The sequence below is a fragment of the Monodelphis domestica genome, chromosome 3, assembly GCF_027887165.1.
Source record: "Monodelphis domestica isolate mMonDom1 chromosome 3, mMonDom1.pri, whole genome shotgun sequence".
Classification (NCBI taxonomy): domain Eukaryota; kingdom Metazoa; phylum Chordata; class Mammalia; order Didelphimorphia; family Didelphidae; genus Monodelphis; species Monodelphis domestica.
This window is the reverse complement of record NC_077229.1, coordinates 255,809,050-255,828,548: the sequence shown is the minus strand read 5'-3', so window position 1 is coordinate 255,828,548 and position 19,499 is coordinate 255,809,050. Positions and strand designations below refer to the sequence as shown.

Below are 19,499 nucleotides of genomic sequence, written 5' to 3'. Positions count from 1 at the left end.
GCTGATATTTTTTTTTATCATTAATGTATTTGTTTTTTGGTTACATTAAAATTCTGTTATCTTTCTCCCTCCTTTTCCTTGCACTAAAGAAGGCATAACTTGATTTAAAAAAGTATATATAAATTATGTTTTTCATGTTTCTATTTATAAGTCCTTATCTGGAGGTGAACATTGACAAATCATTCTTAAACATTAATTCTGTAGCCACATATAATATTCTCTTGGTTCTACTCATTTTTATTTTTCATAATTTCATGTAGATTTTAAGTTGTTTATTTTTTTATTAACCTGCTTATCATTTCTTATGGTGGTGAACAATTGCCTTTTTTTTTTAACCAGTCTAATGACAACTGAAATAGCAGTTGGTCTGAGAGTGGGTTTATTTTTTGACTCTGTTTTACTAGGTAGCTTGTGCCACTTTTGCATAGTGGCTTGGAAACAGAATAGTTTCCTGCTTTTCTAGATGAATTGATACCCTCAAATTCCTGCCATGCAACTTCACACCTGTAATAACCTTCTGAGCCACGTTCTCTGAGATTGCCAAGCTTTCTAGGACTTGTTTGTTCAGCGTGTGTGTGTGCCATCCCATCAGTTAAAAACAGAAGCTCTGCAGTTTCCATGGCTTATTTCATTAAGTTCTTGCTTAGATTGCTTATGGTGGTCAAATACTTTTTTCCTGAAGCCAGCTTTATGATTTGTGAGCTCTTCTCTTTGATATATGCAAAAATTATAATATCATGCTTGCCTATTAATGTGTTTGCCCAGTTAAAGCAGATTTCTTGTTTTAAAGAGTGCATAAACTTAAGCTTTACATTTTCTCATTAAATATTTAAGTGCCCTAATTTTACTTTAAGAGGAAACTCCAAAAAAGTGAGTATAATCATAAAATCTCAAAGTAGCAGAGGATCTCAGAAGATAGTCTGTCTTCCCTGAACTTAAATAAGAACCCTGTCTTTAGCATACCCAACTGGTAGTCATCCAGCTTTTGCCTGAAGGCCTCTAGTGATGGATGGGGAGCCCATCTATTTCCTCAGGCAGCCTCTTCCACTTTGGGATAGCTCTAATCATTGGGAAGTTTTTTTCTTATTTTATAAAAAAAGCACAAGTCTTCTTTCTTTCTTTCTCTCTTTCTTTCTCTCTTTCTCTCTTTCTCTCTCTCTTCCTTCCTTCCTTCCTTCCTTCCTTCCTTCCTTCCTTCCTTCCTTCCTTCCTTCCTTCCTTCCTTCCTTCCTTCCTTCCTTCCTTCCTTCCTTCCTTCTTTCCTTCTCTTACCTTCTGTCTTAGAGTTGACACCAAGGATTGATTCTAAGAAAGAAGAGCAGTAAAGGCTAAGTAATTGGGGCTGTGACTTGCTTAAGGCCACACAGCTAAGAAGTGTCCAAGGCTAGATTTGAACCCAGATCCTCCCAACTCCAGGCTTGGCATTTAATCCACAGTGCTACCTGATTTCCCCTCTTTATCATTTTTATTCATTGCTCTTGGTTCTGTTGAACATCAGTTCAAATACTTGGAGGTAACTATCACTTGCCCACCCACAAGAGCTCTTTTCTCCAGGCTGATGGCCCCAATTTCTTCAAATATTTCTCATCTCATATTTTCTCAAGGCCTTTCACCATAGTAGCCAATCCTTTACTGGATGCTCTCTGGCTTATGAGTATTCCACTTGGAATGTGGCTCCCCAAACTGAATATAGTATTATGTGTGGTAACATATAGCCCAATCTAGATGGTTCTGACTGGAGTGGAAGAGAAGGGAATGATCTCCTCCCTTGTATTAGAAGCAATACTTCTCGGGAGTAATGCATCATGTGAGCTCTTTGAGCTGCCATAGCACTATATTGTATTGTATTGTATTGAGTTTACAATTTTCCAGAATTGTGGATCTTTTTCAGATAAGTGACCATTTAACCGCGTCTCCTTCCCTCATCTTATACTTACGACATGGATATATTTAACCTAGATATGAAAGTTTACAATAATTCTAAAAAAAATTTATTTTCAAAGCTTTGGTCCCAAACTCTGGCCTGAGGAAGGCATCCTGGTATAGAAAAAAGCTCACTGTTTCAGAAGTCAGTGGCCTGGGTTCAAATCCCATGTCTGCCAATTACTGCAAGTCACTTACCCTCCCTGGGCTTCAGTTTCTATATCTGTCAAATGAGGAAGTTAGACTAGATGACCCTGGAGCTTCCTTATGGATCCTGTCTAATATTCATTGTATTAACAGTCCCTGCTCAACTTTTTGTGACCTGCAAATTTTGGTCCATATACCATGTATTTCCCAATCCAAGTTACTGAAAAAAAAAAAGAGGGCCTGATCTGTGGGTCACTCCAGTGGAGATGTTCTAAATAAGTCTGTATTAAATTATGGCTCTGCCCATTCAGCTAGTTCCAAATCCACTTAACGCTTGTATTATCTAGCCCACATTTCCCTGTCTTATCCACAAGAATAGCAGGAGAGTTTTTTAAGTGCTTTGTAAATAGCGAGGTAAACCATATCTTTGACATCCCCTTGATCTTTCACCTAGTAATTTTTTAAAAAGTTAGTCTGGAAATACCATTTTGATGCAACCATTCTGGCTATTTTTGATCACCCCCAGTGTTCAGGGGGGACTAACACCTCTGGTGTGTGTTCTGGCCAAGTCTTCTTCAGAATGGCTCATCCACCTTTCACGCTCACCTGTGGCTCCAGGAAAATGTAGCATGCACAGCAGCCACATGCTGATAAAACTACCTTTTTAAAAAAGTTTTATTTTTTTAAATTGATTTATTTTTAAGTATTTTTCCCAAGGTTACATGATTCATGTTCTCCCCCTCCTTTCTTTCCTCCCTACTCTTGGAGCCAACAAGCAATTCCACTGGGTTACATATATATTGATAAAACTATCTTGGCAGACAGGTTAAACCAGGTTGAGGATAACAGATCAGTCTTAAGCTTATTAAGGAGTTTTGGGGATGTCCACCCCAGGCATGGGAAGATTCTGCTGGTGGAATGGGTAGATGAGAACAATTTGTTCCAAAGTCTATGAAAGCCCTGAAGCAGGTGCTGTGAAGCCCTTAAAACTTGGTCAGACACCAAAGACACCAAGACTGTCCATTGCCTCCCAGGCCATCGTCAGTCATCCTGATTTTTGTCTTACCACCGAACTTAGATGAGTGGGTGTACATGTCTTTTTCCCTAGTAAAGTGTACGCTCTTTGAAGTTGGAGATGGTTTTGTTTATTCTGTTTGTAGCCTCAGCTTACCAAGTGCAGTGCCTGAGACATGGTAGGCATTTAATAAATGTTTGTTGACTGACTAGAGGATTTCTTTTTTTAAAATTAATTTATTTAGTCAATTTAGAACATTATTCCTTGGTTACAAGAATCACATTATTTCCCTCCCTTCCCTTCCCCCACCCTTCCCGTAGCTGACGCACAATTTCATTGGATATTACTTGTATCCTTGATCAGAACCTATTTCCATGTTGTTGGTGTTTGCACTAAGATGATCATTTAGAGTCTACATCCCCAACCATATCCCCTCAACCCATGTGATCAAGCAGTTGTTTTTCTTCTGTGTTTCTGCTCCCACAGTTCTTCCTGACTAGCGGATTTCTAAAGGGCCTTTCCAGCATTGCCATCAAGAGGCCAGAAAGCCCTTCTAAGGTCATAGATAGCCTTTCTTACACTGACGATTCCAATTGTGCCATTTGGGGGTTTGAGTATTGCTTTTTCTTCTTCCCAGTGCTTCTTTCTATCCAGAAATTTCATCTGTTCCTCTTCCATGACCCCCTTTTGGCATCTTATCCTAGATTTTTTTTCTTAAACATAATGGAAATTGTATGAATGGATACCAAGTCAAACAAATAGGACCTCCAAAATCAATATATTCACAACAACAACAATGATGTCAGTGAAATGATTACTTAAAAAGAAGTTGAACTCCACATAACTGGAAAATCAGTGGTAGTCCTAGAACACAGAAAGTGAAGAGCACTTACTCTGGAGGCAGAGGACCTGGGTTCAAATCTGCCCTCTGGTACTTATTACTTTATTCACCTTGTCAGGCCACTTAACTACTGTGTGCCTCATTTTACTCTGGCCCCTACCCCTACCCAACAGGTAGGGTCTGTTGAGCAAGTCTGTTTCTGCTCATGAGCAGCAACTTATAATTCCCAGGAAGTGTTATGGCAGCAAATTCTGGTGATGACTGAAGTCAGCCATCAATCAGTTAAGGTTTTGTAATGTTCCAGGGGCTGTGTTAGGCACTGGGCAATCAAGGACAAAAATCAAACTGTGATACGTCGGCTCCTTGGGAGACTTCTCTGTCCTCAAGGAGCTGACATCATATTAGATTTTGATTTTTAGAACTTTTGGTATTTTTTCTATTTCATATTAACTTCAAAGTGGTTTACGTTTTTTGAAAAATTTAAAAAAATATTCCTTAGTAACTAGCAGTATTGCTTTGGAGGGTCAGGGGTAGAAGTATTTTCTATTGTAAATGTTTTTTCAAGTATTAGTTTTATACTCTAAATATTCTTCCACCTAAATGGTTAGGCCATCCTCATTATTTATAAAAATTAAAAAAAATTTGATACTTAGGGGCAGCTAGGTGACTTGGTGGATTAGAGAGCCAAGTCTGAAGTCAGGAGGACCTGGGTTCAAATCTAACTTCAGATACTTCCTAGATAGGTGACCCTGGACAAGTCGCTTAACCCTGATTGCCTAGCCCTTATTGTTCTCTTCTCTTGGAACCAATACTTGGCATCGATTCTAAGACAGGAGTTAAAGTTTTAAAAAACAAACCAAAAACAACTGAGGAATCAATACACGGCTTTTCTTTTGATACTGAGACAACTGACTGAGGCAGGTTTCTACTAATATTCATTGAAATGGTTCTGCACTTAATTTATTCTTATTTGTATATCCTTGGCTAGATAGAGGGTCTAGAGCAGGGCCTAAACTCTTACAGAGCAAACTTTTAAATGGTTCTTTTTTTAAAAAAAAAACCCTTACCTTTCATTTTAGAATCAATGCTATGTATTGGTTCCAAGGCAGAAGAGTGGTAAGGGGGAATAAGTGACTTGCCCAGCGTCACATAGCTAGGAAGTGTCTGAGGTCAGATTTGAACCCAGAACCTCCTATCTCCAGATCTGGTTCTCTATCCACTGGGTCACCCAGCTGTCCCCAACAGTTCTTTTGAAATATTAGGCTATATCTACATAAACATTTCTAGTACCTCTTCCCTACAACAGTATCTCTGAAATTACATATCCTTTTGATGTAGGACTGTTCAAAACACTATTGTTAGTGATCTAAAAATTCCATATGACAAAATTTGGAACTAGCCAAGGCTTTGTTGTAGAAGCGTCATGACATCACAAGGAACCTTGGGCTTTGGTTCAGGAGACCTGGTTCAAGAACTGGTTTTGTCACATCCGAGCTGTGTGACCTTAGGCAAGTCATTTCACTTCCATGGAGTGTACTTTGTGGATTAGCACTTTGAAAACTTTAAATCCAAATGTAAGTTTCAGTTATATATTTACGCATATATGTAATATCCATTAAAAGCATAAATGCAGATTTTTGTATGACAAATTAGTGAAATCGTGAAGGAAAAGTCAAGATTGCTGTATAGACTCCAACATCCAGGTTTCTGGGTTTGGGAATATATTCAAAAGAATAATGACAAAAATAATAAATAGTAGCTAACATTTATAAAGTACTTACTATGTGTCATGCACTATGCTAAAATTATTTCCTTATTTGAGCCTCATAGCAACCCTGTGAGGTGGGTGCTATAATTATTCTCATTTTATAGAAGAGGAAACTGAAGGAAACAGAGGTTAAGTGACTTCCTTAGGTCATAAGGCTAGTATTTATATAGCATTCTAATATTTGCAAAGCACTTTATCTGTCTTTTATCATTTGATTCTCATACCTGCCCTATGAGGTAGATGTTATTATTATCCCCATCTTACAGATGAGGAAACTGAGGCTGAAAGACATTCTGTGACTGCCCCACAGTCACAGAGCTGGGAAGCATCTGAGTATTCAAACATAGGTCTTTCTGATCCCAAGTCCCGACTTCCTGACACTATTCCTCTGATCAGCCTAAATAACATTAATAATGAAGCTTTGTAATGATTGTTTCATGCTGCTGTTGCCTTAATGCTTTGTGGTTTCTATAGCAACCTAAAGATGAGTTTTAGCGACTGATCCTAGAGAACGGCTTCATTTATTGAGAAGCTTTTTGGCAGTGGTACTAGAATAGAGGGCTAATGGACTCCAAAGAGGAAGCATTGATTAGTTGGGGGATTTCATCCATTGGCACGCTGTTCACTCCTATCCCTTTATCCGGCAGGGTCGAGATGGCTTGGAGTGGGTGATCAGCAGACTTAATGCAGAATTTGAGGAACTAGCAGCACCGCCTTGACTAAGGATGCAGCAGCAGCAACAGCAGCAGCCTCCAGATGCCAGCAATGTGGAACTTCCAGAAGCCTAGATAGGTCACGGATATCATTTTCCCTACCTAGTACCATCTTGGACTGTTTGTGCAATTTGTGCTCTGCTCCATTCATCAGACCATCAGCTATTAATACACGCCCGGAACATCGTTGCAAGTTTGGTTAGGAAATTAATTCTAAAGGAGCCTGTGAAGTCATATGATGGCTTTTGGTGGGGGTTGTGGGGAGGGTCATATGGTTTTTTCCTAAGAAAAATTAACCTTTTTCACCAAGTGAGTTAAATGTAAATCTTTGACCTTTTTTTTCCCCTAAGAGGGATGAAAATAATATTAGTTAGGAGTCACGAAGTTGAAATTAAGATCTCAAAAACCAACGAAAAAAGACATTCTCTGTGATTTCCAAAGTAAGAAAGGGTCTAATTTCTTTACATTGTAACACAGTAGTTCATTAAAGTGTATCCTTAGATCTTGAAAATTCGCTGCAATCAAAGGCAGAAATGCTTCCATTGTCTAACTGAGACAAGAAGTCATTTTCATGGACTAGAGCAGGGGGCTTAGCTCTGTTGGGTCACAGGTCCCTTTGGCAGGCTGATGAAGCCTGTGGAGCTCTGAGTTCTCAGAAGATAGATTTTTAATGCATCAAATAAAATATTTAGCCTTTCAAAGGAAGCCAAGGAGATTGAACACCATTTCTCAAAAGGGTTTTTGTTTTTTTAAGTTCATAGACTCCAGGTAAATAATGCTAGGCGAGAGGGGCATTGGCAAAGCACAACTGAACATGGCTGCAGACGGGTTCTATTACTGGAAGGTCTCCACACCCCTCCTCTAGCAAGTATCTTCCTGTCAGGCTTATTGACCTTCCATGAACCTATATCCATTTTGCACATACAGCAACCCCACTTAGGAGATTTCATTGCCTCACCCTAACAGCAGAATTTAGGGGGAACTTAAGAGATGGGATTTGACTAGAATTATATAATTAATCATTTGCATAACAAATTATTATTTTATTCTAGTATTTGGAAATGGGAGTGGGAATATATTTTCTTAATTTATGTTTATTATAATTAATATGACTAGCTAAGTTGTTTCAGATACTTCAAGGAGAACTATTTTGCTAATGTATTCTTTGCTTTGGGTGCATGAAATTCTCTCTCTCTGTCTCTCTGTCTCTGTCTCTGTCTGTCTCTCTCCCTCTCCCTCCCTCCCTCCCTCCCTCTTTTTCCATCTCTCTCCCTTTGTCTCTCTGTTTCTTTCTCCCTCACTTTCTCCCTGTCTCTCCCACCCACTCCCACCTCTGTCTCTCTGTGTGTCTCTCTCTCACACACACACAAAAAGACTACCCATATTTCCCAAGCTAGAAGTTCAGGAGCTACTCATGAACTTGATCTTACACATAAGTTTGATCTGCCATTTCCAATTGGCATCACTGCGCCTCTCTGTAGGCAGCCTAATAACCTTGTGCTTTTGGATGCTCAAACAGATTCAGTGCAAAGATTTGGTAGGTCTAACCTACTGCAGTTCAGAACTCCCAGGCTCAAGAGAACGGGCAGCCTCAGCCTCCCTGATAGCCAGGATTATGGACATGTGTTACCATACCTGCTATCATGTTTTTTTTTTCAAAACATAGAACAGAGTCTCCTATATTTCTGTCTGAGGTGCATGTAACATCCCCGCCCCCCACAGAAACCTAGAACATAGAGACATGTTTCAGAAACAAAGACGCGATCTGGATGGACCAAATATCAGGTAGATAATGGGTTTGAATCCTGTCACGGACACCTGCTAGCTCTTTGATTCTGGAAAAGTTAGTCAACCTCTCTGAGGTTCAGTTGCCTTATCTGTTAGATGGGTTTTAATAATAGCATCTACCTCATAGCCTGTTAAAAGAATCACATGGGATATTTTATATATACATGCACATATTTGTGTATATATACATATATGCTTGATATATGTATATATAATACATATGTATATATATGCACATATGAATAAATATTTTCTAAATCTAAAAGTTCTCTATATAAGTACTCTCATACTAATATTACTATTATTATTCTATCTACTGCACCTAGTTTTTCCTTCTGGGGCCATGTAGAACAAGTGTAAGCCTTTTTTTTTCATTATGGCAGTCCTTTAAACACTTGAAGGCAACTATCATGCCTTCATTTAAGTCTTCCTGTCCCCAGATCTATCAATTAAACCCTCATATGGTGGGTGGGTGCGGGTGTCACACACAGAGGCACAACACATATTTGCCCTCTTTCACATGAGCTCCAGTTTACCATTATTCTTCCTAAAACACAGAGCCCCAAATGAAATTTGATATTCCCAGTGTGTTCTGAGCAGGGTCATTATCTTCCTCATCCTGGAACCTGTGCCTTTCTTAATCCAGCTTATGATTACATTAGCCTTCCTAGCAAAGACGACATTCTGTTGACAGATTTTGGGTTGGCCATCTGCTAAAATCTTAGATCTTTTCTTGATGAATTTTTATCTTTGTTGTGTCTCCTCCATCGAATACTTGTGAATTTGGTCCTTTTTTGGAGCCTTAGTACAAGTCTCTACCTTTGTCCTTATTCGAGTTTATATTTTTAGATTCAGAGATTCAGTCCAAAGTTCTAGACTGCCAAGATCTTTAGGGATGCTGACTCTAATCCAGTGTGTTAGCTATCCTTCTCAGTTTGGGATTACCTTCAAATTTGATAAGCTTTCCATCTATATACCTTTATCTACTAAATCGGTGATAAAAATGTTCAACAGCAGCAGAGATCCAATCTACAGAGAGATTTCAGTGCCCTCCAATCCAATAGAGACCTCCTCATGGTCTTTGTTGATCCATCTGGGGCTTGGATACAGAGCACTGTTTTTAGACATCACAAGAAGTACATAAGAAATTGGATTTTGACTTTACTATCTAAAACTTTGGTTAAGTGAGAAGATAGGCAAGACATAGAACAATCAATAATCTTTTTTAAGAACATACGAACAGTCATGAATTAGCCTTAAAGCTAAGTACTTAAATGCTAAAGAGCTCCTAAGGAAGAGAGAAATAGAAAGCTAAGACCTAAATGAGCTGAGTTTTATGCCAAGCATTGAGCTGGAGATATGAATTAGCAGAATGGAAGGCGTTCATAATCTAGTGTAAAAATACCTTTTCGTTCTGGTAAATTGTCTTAAATTCCCAATTAAAATTTTTTCTTACTGTTTGGTAAAATGGTGTTTTTTTAATGCAGCATCCACAAAAAATAACTGTATACCCCAAAATTTGAAGTTGTTGAAAACCAAAGAAGTGTTAATAGCATAGAGCCAAGAGTTAGACTTTGGATAGTTCCTTAGATGTGAATATCAGCTGATAAAATCTTCCATTTAGTCTTTCTTCTGCAGACTTGAATTGCAATTGGAGGAGTAAATTTAATTGGATTTGGAATCATATTTGGGTCTTTTGGGCCATATTGAAACCTAAGACTTTGTGTCAAAATGTTTTTGGAGGGCAATTCACTTTATAATAGAATAGATACCAGTATTGGAAAAACTATTAAAGAATTTTGAAATTTGAAAGTTCTTTGTGGAGTTTGACCTTTTAAAACTTGAGTGTGCTTGAATTATTCTGATTCTGAGGCACTGAAAACACTACTTAGAATAGTTCTGGACTTCGATTTCTTTTCCTTGGTGGTGGCAACTGGAGAGCAAATGGAGATATGAGGGGAATACATCAAAACCCTAAATACCCTCCCAGTGAATCTTGATGAGCATAAAATGAAAGGCTGATATTGTTGAATGGACCTTCCAACTCCAGTTGCCCATGGGGTGAAATCAAAATTGGTAATGGGAGATTCTGTAGCAAAAGACGCTACTTTCTTGGGTGTAGGAGGGAGCCAATTGCCGTGCCTTACTTAAGGCCATGGGCCATTAGACCTGAGGAATTATAGCTAGATGGAATGGTTTAGGAAATTTAAATACTGCCTCTAGGCTGAGGCTTTCTTTTATGTGTTCTATGCCTCTGTTGGTTGTAAATTCCATGAGGAAAAGGACTATGTAGCAACTAAATTGTTAAGATGCTCAAGGGTATGGATTAGATTTCCAACACTGGTACAAAGTAGACATTTAGTTACATGTTGACTGAATAATCAAATTATATTAGTGGCTCACTGGAAAGGAGTAAGTTGAAATTTATTCACAACTTACATAACATGGAATCTCTGATTATCATGAAAAAATGCCTCTGTATATTGCATGCTTATATTGACCAGATTGCCCTCAACGTGAAGTAAAGATCATGCCAAATACTAATTTAATTGCATTTTAAGTATTCTACCTTATTTCATATATGTACCCTCATATAAACTTTGTGGCCATATTAAATCCTGCCTTCATATAGATAACAAAAAGAATCTCTTGTGCATTTACACAACAGCCTCAATTATAGTTTCTAGAGAGTTTTTAGAACTCTAATTGTTGATTTACAAATTGGGATCAGTGACTAGAGAGGAGGAGGCATATATGGAAACTCAGCAGTGAAATGCTAAAAATGGAGTGCTACCTCAGAAGATTGATGATTTGGGAAGGCTAACTCAGTTAATAATAGAATAGATACCAGTGTTGAAGAAACTAGGGAGGACCTGGATTCAAATATGGCCACAGACACTTCCTAGCTGTGTGACCCTGGGTAAGTCACTTAATCTCAGTTACCTAGCTCTCACCTCTCTTCTGCCTTAGAACCAGTAGGTAGTATTGATTCTAAGACAAAAAGTAAGGGGATTTTTTTTTAAAGAAAGAAAATGTCCCAGATAAATTAGTAAGAGGTAGTGTGAAACAAAATGTGAATAGTAGAGTTTATTAGGCCATAATACCCAAAGGTGTTGATGGCATGAACCCCAGAACCAAGCAGCTTTAGATTCCAACTCTTCTATTCAGCACCTTTATGGTTTCACCGATTCTTTTCATTCACCCATTACTTTTACAGAGGGTTAAAAAAAAAAGGGTAACAATTCTCAGATCGTGTAGTCTTGAGAGCCTTTTGCCTATAGCTTCTCTCTATTTTTTAGAAAAATAAATTACTTTCAATATTGACCCAAAATAAGAATGTGTTTAAAAACACTCACTAATTGGGTCTTGAGGTTTCTTTCATGGTATAATCAAGATACAAAGAAGCTGATTTATCTACCTTTTTATCCACTAGAAATCTTTTTTGACTTCTTCAACATTTTATTGATACCAATAACTGATTCAATTCGACTAAACCCATAAACATAGTAGCCATATTTTATGAACTAAAAATTGTGACACATAATCTAACAATGTTGCTTTGATGTTATTATTGCTTAAGTCTTTCTATTGAGACTCACAGTGAGTTTTTATTCTATTGAAAGCCCTGAGGTGGGAAAAGGAGATGATAATGGTGGTGGTGTGTGCCCTCCCTTAAAATTGTTTTCCTTTTATTTGTGCATGCTTATTAAACATGTACATGTTGTTTCTCTTGATAGAAGGCAAGCTTTTTGAGCTCAGGGTCCATAGGGTGTTTTTTTCTTAACCCTATTGCCTGATACTTAGTAGGTTCCTGTTGTTTTCCTATTCTGTCCTATTAGTTGCGTACGACTTTATGACCAGATTTGGAGATTCCAAAGTAGTTAATATCTTTCCCTAGTTCATTTTACAAACGAGGAAGTTGAGGCAGAGTTGTCACTTGCCCAGGATCAACCAGCTAATGTCCAAGACCTGATTTGAACTTAGGAATACAAGTTTTCCTGATGCTAGGTCTGGCACTCTAGTTGCCCATAGTGTTTATTGATTGATTGATAATTGACATGATTACTTTCTTCACCAAATATAGCCAGAAGTTACTCCACCGTATATCATTGCAGCTCATTCTCATTCATGACTTTCTGGAACCCTTCTATGAAGGACTCAATATGCAGTACCATTCATTTGGGAGGAGGGCAGTAACATTGCCCTTAGGCCAGGTGGTTACTCCTTGATCTCAATACATTCCTGTCCTTCCTCCTTTTTGGGCCAGTCTTATACATTTTGCTTATGTCATTCCCTGGAACTACATATGACAGTCTTTTAACATCTTCCATATGCTTTTCCTTTATCTCTTGTGCCATTGGGAATTTTTAAAAATCCTTCTAGGATTGTGGTATTTCATGATTTGTAGCTATATAGCATCTCTGGGGAAATAATTTTATAAGAGATGGGGTTTTGCAGAAGTGAGCATTTTGGGATCACTGCCAGGTTCATCTTGTTTCTTTATTTTATATGCCCAGTGTCCAATGCTTAACAGAGTGCTATGCGTATTGTGAGAATTTAAAAAGACTTAAAAAATTATCATATAAAAACAGACTTTCATACTGATCACTGTTTAAGAGCACACTCATATAAAACCCAAACCCCGTAATAAAACCATAAATACACACTGATGTAAAAGGTAGTATGCTTTGATCCGCATCCATCCAACTCAATGCTTTTTTCTCTGGAGGTGGGTAAGCATTTCCTGTCATAAGTTCTTCACAATTATCCCAGATCATTGAATTGCTGAGAGTAGCTAAGTTTTCATAGTTGATCATCATACAATATTGCAATTACTGACAGTGTTCTCCTGGTTCTGTTTATTTCACTCTGCATCAGTGCCTGCAGATCTTTCCAGCTTTTTCTGAAATCATCTTGCTTATCCTTTCTTATAGCACAACAGTATTCCATCACCAACATGTACCACAGATTTGTTTAGATATTCTTTAATTGATGGTCATCCCCTCAATTTCCAATTCCTTGCCACAACAAAATGAGCTACTATAAATATTTTTGTACAAGTAGGTCCCTTCCTCTTGTTTATTATCTCTTTGGGATACAGACCTAGTAGTGGTATTACTAGATCAAAGGGTATCCGGTTTTATAGCCCTTTGGGCATGGTCCCAAATTGCCCTCCGGAATGGTTGGTTCAGTTCCCATCTCCACCAACAATCCATTAGTGTCCCAATTTTGCCACATCCCCTCTAATATTTGTCACTTTCCTTTACTATCACTGACCAATATGACATGTGAGGTGAATGTTTTTTAAGTGTTGTTTTAATTTGTATTTCTCTAGTCAAGAGTGACTTAGAACATTTTTCATATAATTAATGATGGCTTTGATTTCTTCATCTGAAAATTGCTTGTTCATGTCCTTTGACCATTTGTCAATTGGGGAATGGCTTTTAACAAGATTTTTAATTAATTCATTGTGGCATTCAGTGCCATGGCTAGTCCACTACTCCTACTTATTTTGAACTGAACTCATGGCATACCTTTTTGAAAATTTCCCAGAGGGCCAGCTAGGTGACTCAATGGATAAAGAATCAGGCCTCAAGTCAGGAGGACCTTTGTGCTAATGTGATCTCAGATACTTCCTAGCTATGTGACCCTGGGTAAATCACTTTAAGCCCAATTGTCTTACCACTCTTCTGTCTTAGAACCAAGATGTAATATTGATTCCAAGACAGAAGCTAAAGGTTTTTTAAAAAGAAAGAAAGAAAATATCCCAGATAAATTAGTAATTGTATAACTGGGCCACTCTTCCAACCACATTTCAGTCTGGTAATATATGATTTTTGGAGCAGATAAAATAGAAAATTGATATGATAAAAGTGAAAGGAGAGAAAAATTAGAAAGTCAGTCCCACAGCTTCAAAGGACTCATGATGAAAAAATGCTCTCCACTGCCAGAGAAAGAATTGATGGTCTGAATGCAGATCAAAGCATACCATTTTTCACTTTATTTTCTCCCCAAGTTTTTTCTTGCATTTGCAATATGTGTCTTCATGTATCCATATTAAATTGTTTACTTGTCTCAGGGAAGGGAGAGGGGAGAGAGGGAGGGAAAAAAATTTAGATTGCAAAATGTCAGAAAACAAATGTTATAAATCATTTCTAACTGCTGGATTTGGATACAGATTGAAGCATACATACTATTTCTCACATTAGTTTACTGGTGATCTTTTTAAATTTTGTTATGAGTGTTCTCTTACAGCAATGACCAATATGGAAATATGTTTTGCATGATAATACATGTATAATCCAGATCAAATTGCTTACTATTTTTGAGAGGGGGAGGAAAGAAGGGAGGGAAGGAGACACTTTGGACTTTATAATTTTTGAAAGCATGTTTGAAATTGTTATTATGTGTAATTGGGAAAAGAAAATATCTTTGAAAATTAAATAAGTTGTTTCTAGAAGTGACTGGGAAAAATATGATAAAATATTACTGGGGGGTGGGAGTGGGCTAAATGAAGAAAGAAAAGAAAAGAAAGTGAGTCTCAGTCCTTTGATAAAGAAGATCTCTTCCAAAAGCCCCATTTCCTCTTTTTTTAGATTAGAAGCAACATTTCTGTCCATTCACACAGCCGCCACCATTGTTTCAGTCCTTATTGCCTCCACCAGAGATATCAAACACTTGGCTCACAGGCTACATGGGGCCTGAAACACTTGGAGAGAAGCAGCCAGAACCAGTTTAAGATATAATTGGGAAATATCTAACAAAATGAAGAAAAGTAGACACAGAATGGATGAAGTTAATTTGTGGTTTTCTAAGTCAATATGAACAGTTGTCCACTCAATTGAATTTGATACTACTACTGACCCACATACTACTACCTGCAGTAGTCACTTAATTGTTCCCCCAGCCTCAAGTTTCTCCCCTCTTCAAATTATTTACACAACTGCCAACCTGATCTTCCAAGAATGCAAATCTCACCATGTCACTCTCCAACTCAAATATCACTGTGGCTCCCTATTACCTCCACAGTCAAAGACAAACTATTTCTATGCATCTGTATCTATATTCTGAGAGAGAGAGAGAGAATGAGAATGTATTTACTGTCTCCCCTGGCTAGACTGTAATCTCTTTTGGGGAAAGAAACTGTTTTTACTTTTGCCTTGAATCCTATTTCTGAAAACTATATATTATAGGTATAAGGCAATTAAAAAATGCTTATTGGTGAACTAATTAAATACAGAAAGACAATGGAGAACATAATAGTAAGTTTTAGGGCACATAGAAATGAAAGTCATCTGTACTCCCCAGAAAAACCCAGGTTCAGTGATTATATTTTTCTTTTTTTTAACATTATTTTATTTGGTCATTTTCAAACTTTTTTTTTAAAATCTGATCATAAACTTAATCTTAATCAAAGGAACATTAAAAAAAACAAAAACACGAAGTGAAATCTAACTCCAAGCTTTTCGTCTTTTATAAGGTAGTACCGAATGTATTCAACAACAAAGAAAAAAAAAGGAAAGGTTTTTGTTCTGTGGTTCTATGCCTATATCCAAGTTCCACCATTGTTGGCTCCCTGTTTTCTTTCTCCTCCCTGTACTTATAGTCAGTGTACATACTATTCTGCTCATGCAGGACTATTACTATTCCTTCCTTTAAAAATGTTTTAATTTCTTTTGTTTTTGGATCACTTTCATTTCTTAATATGTCCTTCCCCCTCCTCTATGAATCAATCTATCCCTTGTCATAAAGAATAGACAACAGGGGGAAGATGCAGTTCAGCAAAACTAACCACGATGTGTAATAGAGGGGTTTTATGTGGGGAGAGAATGGAGTCTTCCCTCCCTCAAGATCAGAGCCAAGGGAGGAAGAGTTGATGGTGGTCTGGAACCAATAGGTAGAAGGAGGGTGACTCGGTTGTTTTCCCCCTTCCAGTCCTCTTTAGTTATGGCTCCTCACTAAGCCTGCCTGTCCACTCCCCACTGTTTGGTTTCTTCTAAATAACAGGATTCTTTAATCTGGGGAGAGAGGTCACCTCTCTCTTCCCCCTCAGTTGTACCTGCCCTTCCCTCAGTCTTGAGTCAGTTGAGTTTGTTAATGAGTTTATTCTAACAGCAGGGATGAAGGATAAGGTTGAATATCTGGTAAACTGGGGTCAGGAGGGAAGAGGGAAAAGGGGATCCCTAGATGTCTAAACTTCCCCCCAAAATTAGGTAACCCAGGTTTGGTGGCCTGAGCTCCTGAGAGGTTCAGAGCATTGAACCCTGGCTTCTGACCCTGCACAGCAGGTATCCCCAAGTTCAGGGTAAGAGGAAATTAGGATAAATCTTCTGGTGGACTCCTTTTCTCTGCAATTCTCTGTCCACTCATTGGTCTGGGAGGATGGGGATTAGGTTCAGGGAAAGGAAAGATTTCTGAGATTGGGATCCAGTCAGATATTGACCCTCTCCTCAGGAGGTCTCCTGAGAGAGAGCAGACCAACTTGACAACACCTGGGTTGATCCTTTCCCAAAGTTCCAAATCCTTCTCCGCCCATTCCCCCTGCTGCTGATGGAATCTTTGCAGTTTCCCCAGGCTTTTCCATTTCCAAAAGTCTGGGTTGGTCTCTCTCACAGATGTCAGTATTCTGAAAGTTGATGCCCTGTTGCAGCCTCATAGCCTGTGCAAAGGTAGGAGAGAGGACCATTTTTTAAATGCCGCCTTCAGGGCCAGCTTTGGCCAGTCTAATTACATAGCTTTCAGTTTCTATGTTGGTTGTGTTTCCATTTATATTGTTGCAATCTTCGTCCATATTCTTTGTCTGGTTTTGTTGACTTTACTTTTAATCACTTCACTCCTCATCCTCCTTTGAGTTACTAATTTCATATTTTCCTGCTACATGGTGATATTTTATAACATTTAGGTATGCCAATCTGGTCAGGCATTTCCTATTGGTGAGTATCTACTTCATTTTGAGTTCTTTGATTAAAAAAAAATGTTGCTAAGAATAAAGGAACTTTGCCTTTGGACCAGTTGGGCCAAGGCAGTAAGATTTCTGGGTTAAAGAGAATGGATGTTTTAGTCTATTAACTTTTTTGCACAATTCCAAATTGCTACTCAGAATGATTGGACCAATTCAGAATTCCACCTCCTATTTGTTCTTTTAAAAAAAGAGGAAAGGGAATACTTGGCTACTCTCAGCAACACAGTGATGCAGAACAAATCTGAGGGACATATGAAAAATAACACTCTACACCTTCAGAGAAAGAACTGTGGGAGCAGGAATGCAGATGGAAGCATATGATTTTTCACTTGTTTACTTGGGTTTATGTTTTGGGGTTTTGACTTCATAAGATTAGTCACTCAAAAAATGAACAATATGGAAATGTGTTTTGCATGATAACACATGTATAACCCTGATTAAATTTCTTGCTAACTGGATGGGAAGAGGGAGACAATTTTGGAAAACTTGTGTGGAAATTTGTTATTATATGTAATTGGTAAAATAAAATATTTCTGTAATTAAAAAAGAAGGCAAAAAATAAATAATATGAATATTATCATTATTTCCTGGGTTAAAAACCAAGGCTTCAAGAGATTAAATGACTAGTGAATATTTGAGGTAGGATTCAGACCCATGTCCCTAACTCCAAGTCCAGTATCCCTTTGACTGTTCTATGCTAATTCTCCTCTTTTGTCTTTAACTGTTTCTTTATTTCTTTTCCTGAAACTCCTTGGTACTCTTAAGTCTTGGTACTTTACTCATAGTGCCTAGCACATAGCAAGTACTTAAGAAATAACTATTGTCTTGTCACCAAATTTCAAGAATCATCTATAAGCATATGACCTTTTATGTTTAGCTTTGACCTTACTCCAGAAACTCCCAATAAGTATGATCATTTCTGTCAAGGACACTACTTAGTATTCACCAGTCTTCAGTGTCTTCAAGTATTATATTGGATGGCATGGGGGAAATGGGTTAGAATTGTTCCACTGGGAAGCTATGAATTGATCTAACGATTCTGGAAGACAATTTGAAATTGTGCCCAAAGGGCTTTAAAAGAATGCATACCCTTTGATCCAGCTTATACCACTGCTGGGTTTGTACTCCAAAGAGATAATAAGGAAATAGACTTGTATAAGAATATTCATAGCTGAGCTCTTTGTGGTGGCAAAAAAATTGGAAAATGAGGGGATGCCCTTCAATTGGGGAATGGCTGAACAAACTGTAGTATCTGATGGTGATGGAATACTATTGTGCTATAAGGAATGACGAACTACTTGATTTCTATATAAACTGTAAAGTTATCCAAGAACTGGTGCACAGTGAAATGAGCAGAACCAGGAGAACCTTATATGCAGAAACTTATATAATTGAAAATCTGTTACCCTAAAAAAAGAACTACATTTCCCAGGAGCCCACTGACTTTCTGTCTTTATGTACTTCCTGTAGATAGGGGATATTAGGCAAGGACATAAAGGGTCCCACCCTCCTTTTGGCTTGCAGCGAGTATGGTGGTGGTGGTGGTGAGTGGGGATTTTGAAATGGCTAAATAGCCATGGGAACCTGGTCTCTTTATTTTGTATCCTTTTTATTCCTTGATTTCTAATGATCATTAATAAATCTCCTAAAATATAATATTTTTATCATTGAGATTTAATTTTAACTTTTACATTGATGGCAACCACTAGTTGGAGAACTCAAAAAAATTTTTTTAAGATAGCCTACATAAATTTTTTTTAAGCCACATTTCTCCTGCCTAGGCTTTTCATCCCCCATCCACCCATCTACCCCCCTCTCAAACTCAGAGAACTCTGAACTCTCTTCAAGCTGCTGCCTTACTTCTTCATTCCCTTCTTTTTGCCTGGTTGATTTCCCTAGCTGCTGGGCTATTTTTAGCCAGGAGACTATTGTCGAAGAGGAGATATGTTACTTCTCTTGCCCATCTGCTTGAGCCCATGTTCCTCAGTTCCTCGCTGCTGATACTGCTTACTCCTGATCTTCTGGCCCCTGACCCCATCCTGGGTCTCAGACTGCTGGTAGCTGCCACTGTGTCTTCAGAACTCACAAACTTGGAGCCACTCTCCAGGCAATGGTAAAAATCAGGATGTGTTTTCCTTAGGCAACAATTAGCCTCCTAACTCCCTCTCCATATGCCTGGGGAAACAAACTTCTCCCTAGCATTTTACCTCAGGGGGAAGGCGAAAGGAAAAAGGAAGTTACTCTTCCAAACAGGAAGTAAATTGCAAGTATGGCACATTTTATGAAAGAGCAGTACCTTGCCTATTTCAAACAGCTTCCAGTTGTAGGATGTTTTTTGTTTC

General features: G+C 38.1%; 1 protein-coding gene across 2 annotated transcripts in view; it reads left to right on the top strand.

Moving 5' to 3' along the window:
- The window catches only part of PRELID3A (PRELI domain containing 3A), a 39,093-nt gene extending 21,373 nt beyond the window's left edge, over nucleotides 1-17,720 (top strand). For both annotated transcript variants that reach the window (XM_007487735.2, XM_001365367.3), the window contains one exon: nucleotides 6,342-17,720. In XM_007487735.2, the coding sequence (XP_007487797.1) occupies nucleotides 6,342-6,413 (72 nt within the window). In that variant the 3' untranslated portion in view covers nucleotides 6,414-17,720. The remainder of the gene's footprint in view (nucleotides 1-6,341) is intronic.
- Nucleotides 17,721-19,499: the final 1,779 nt, after the last annotated feature.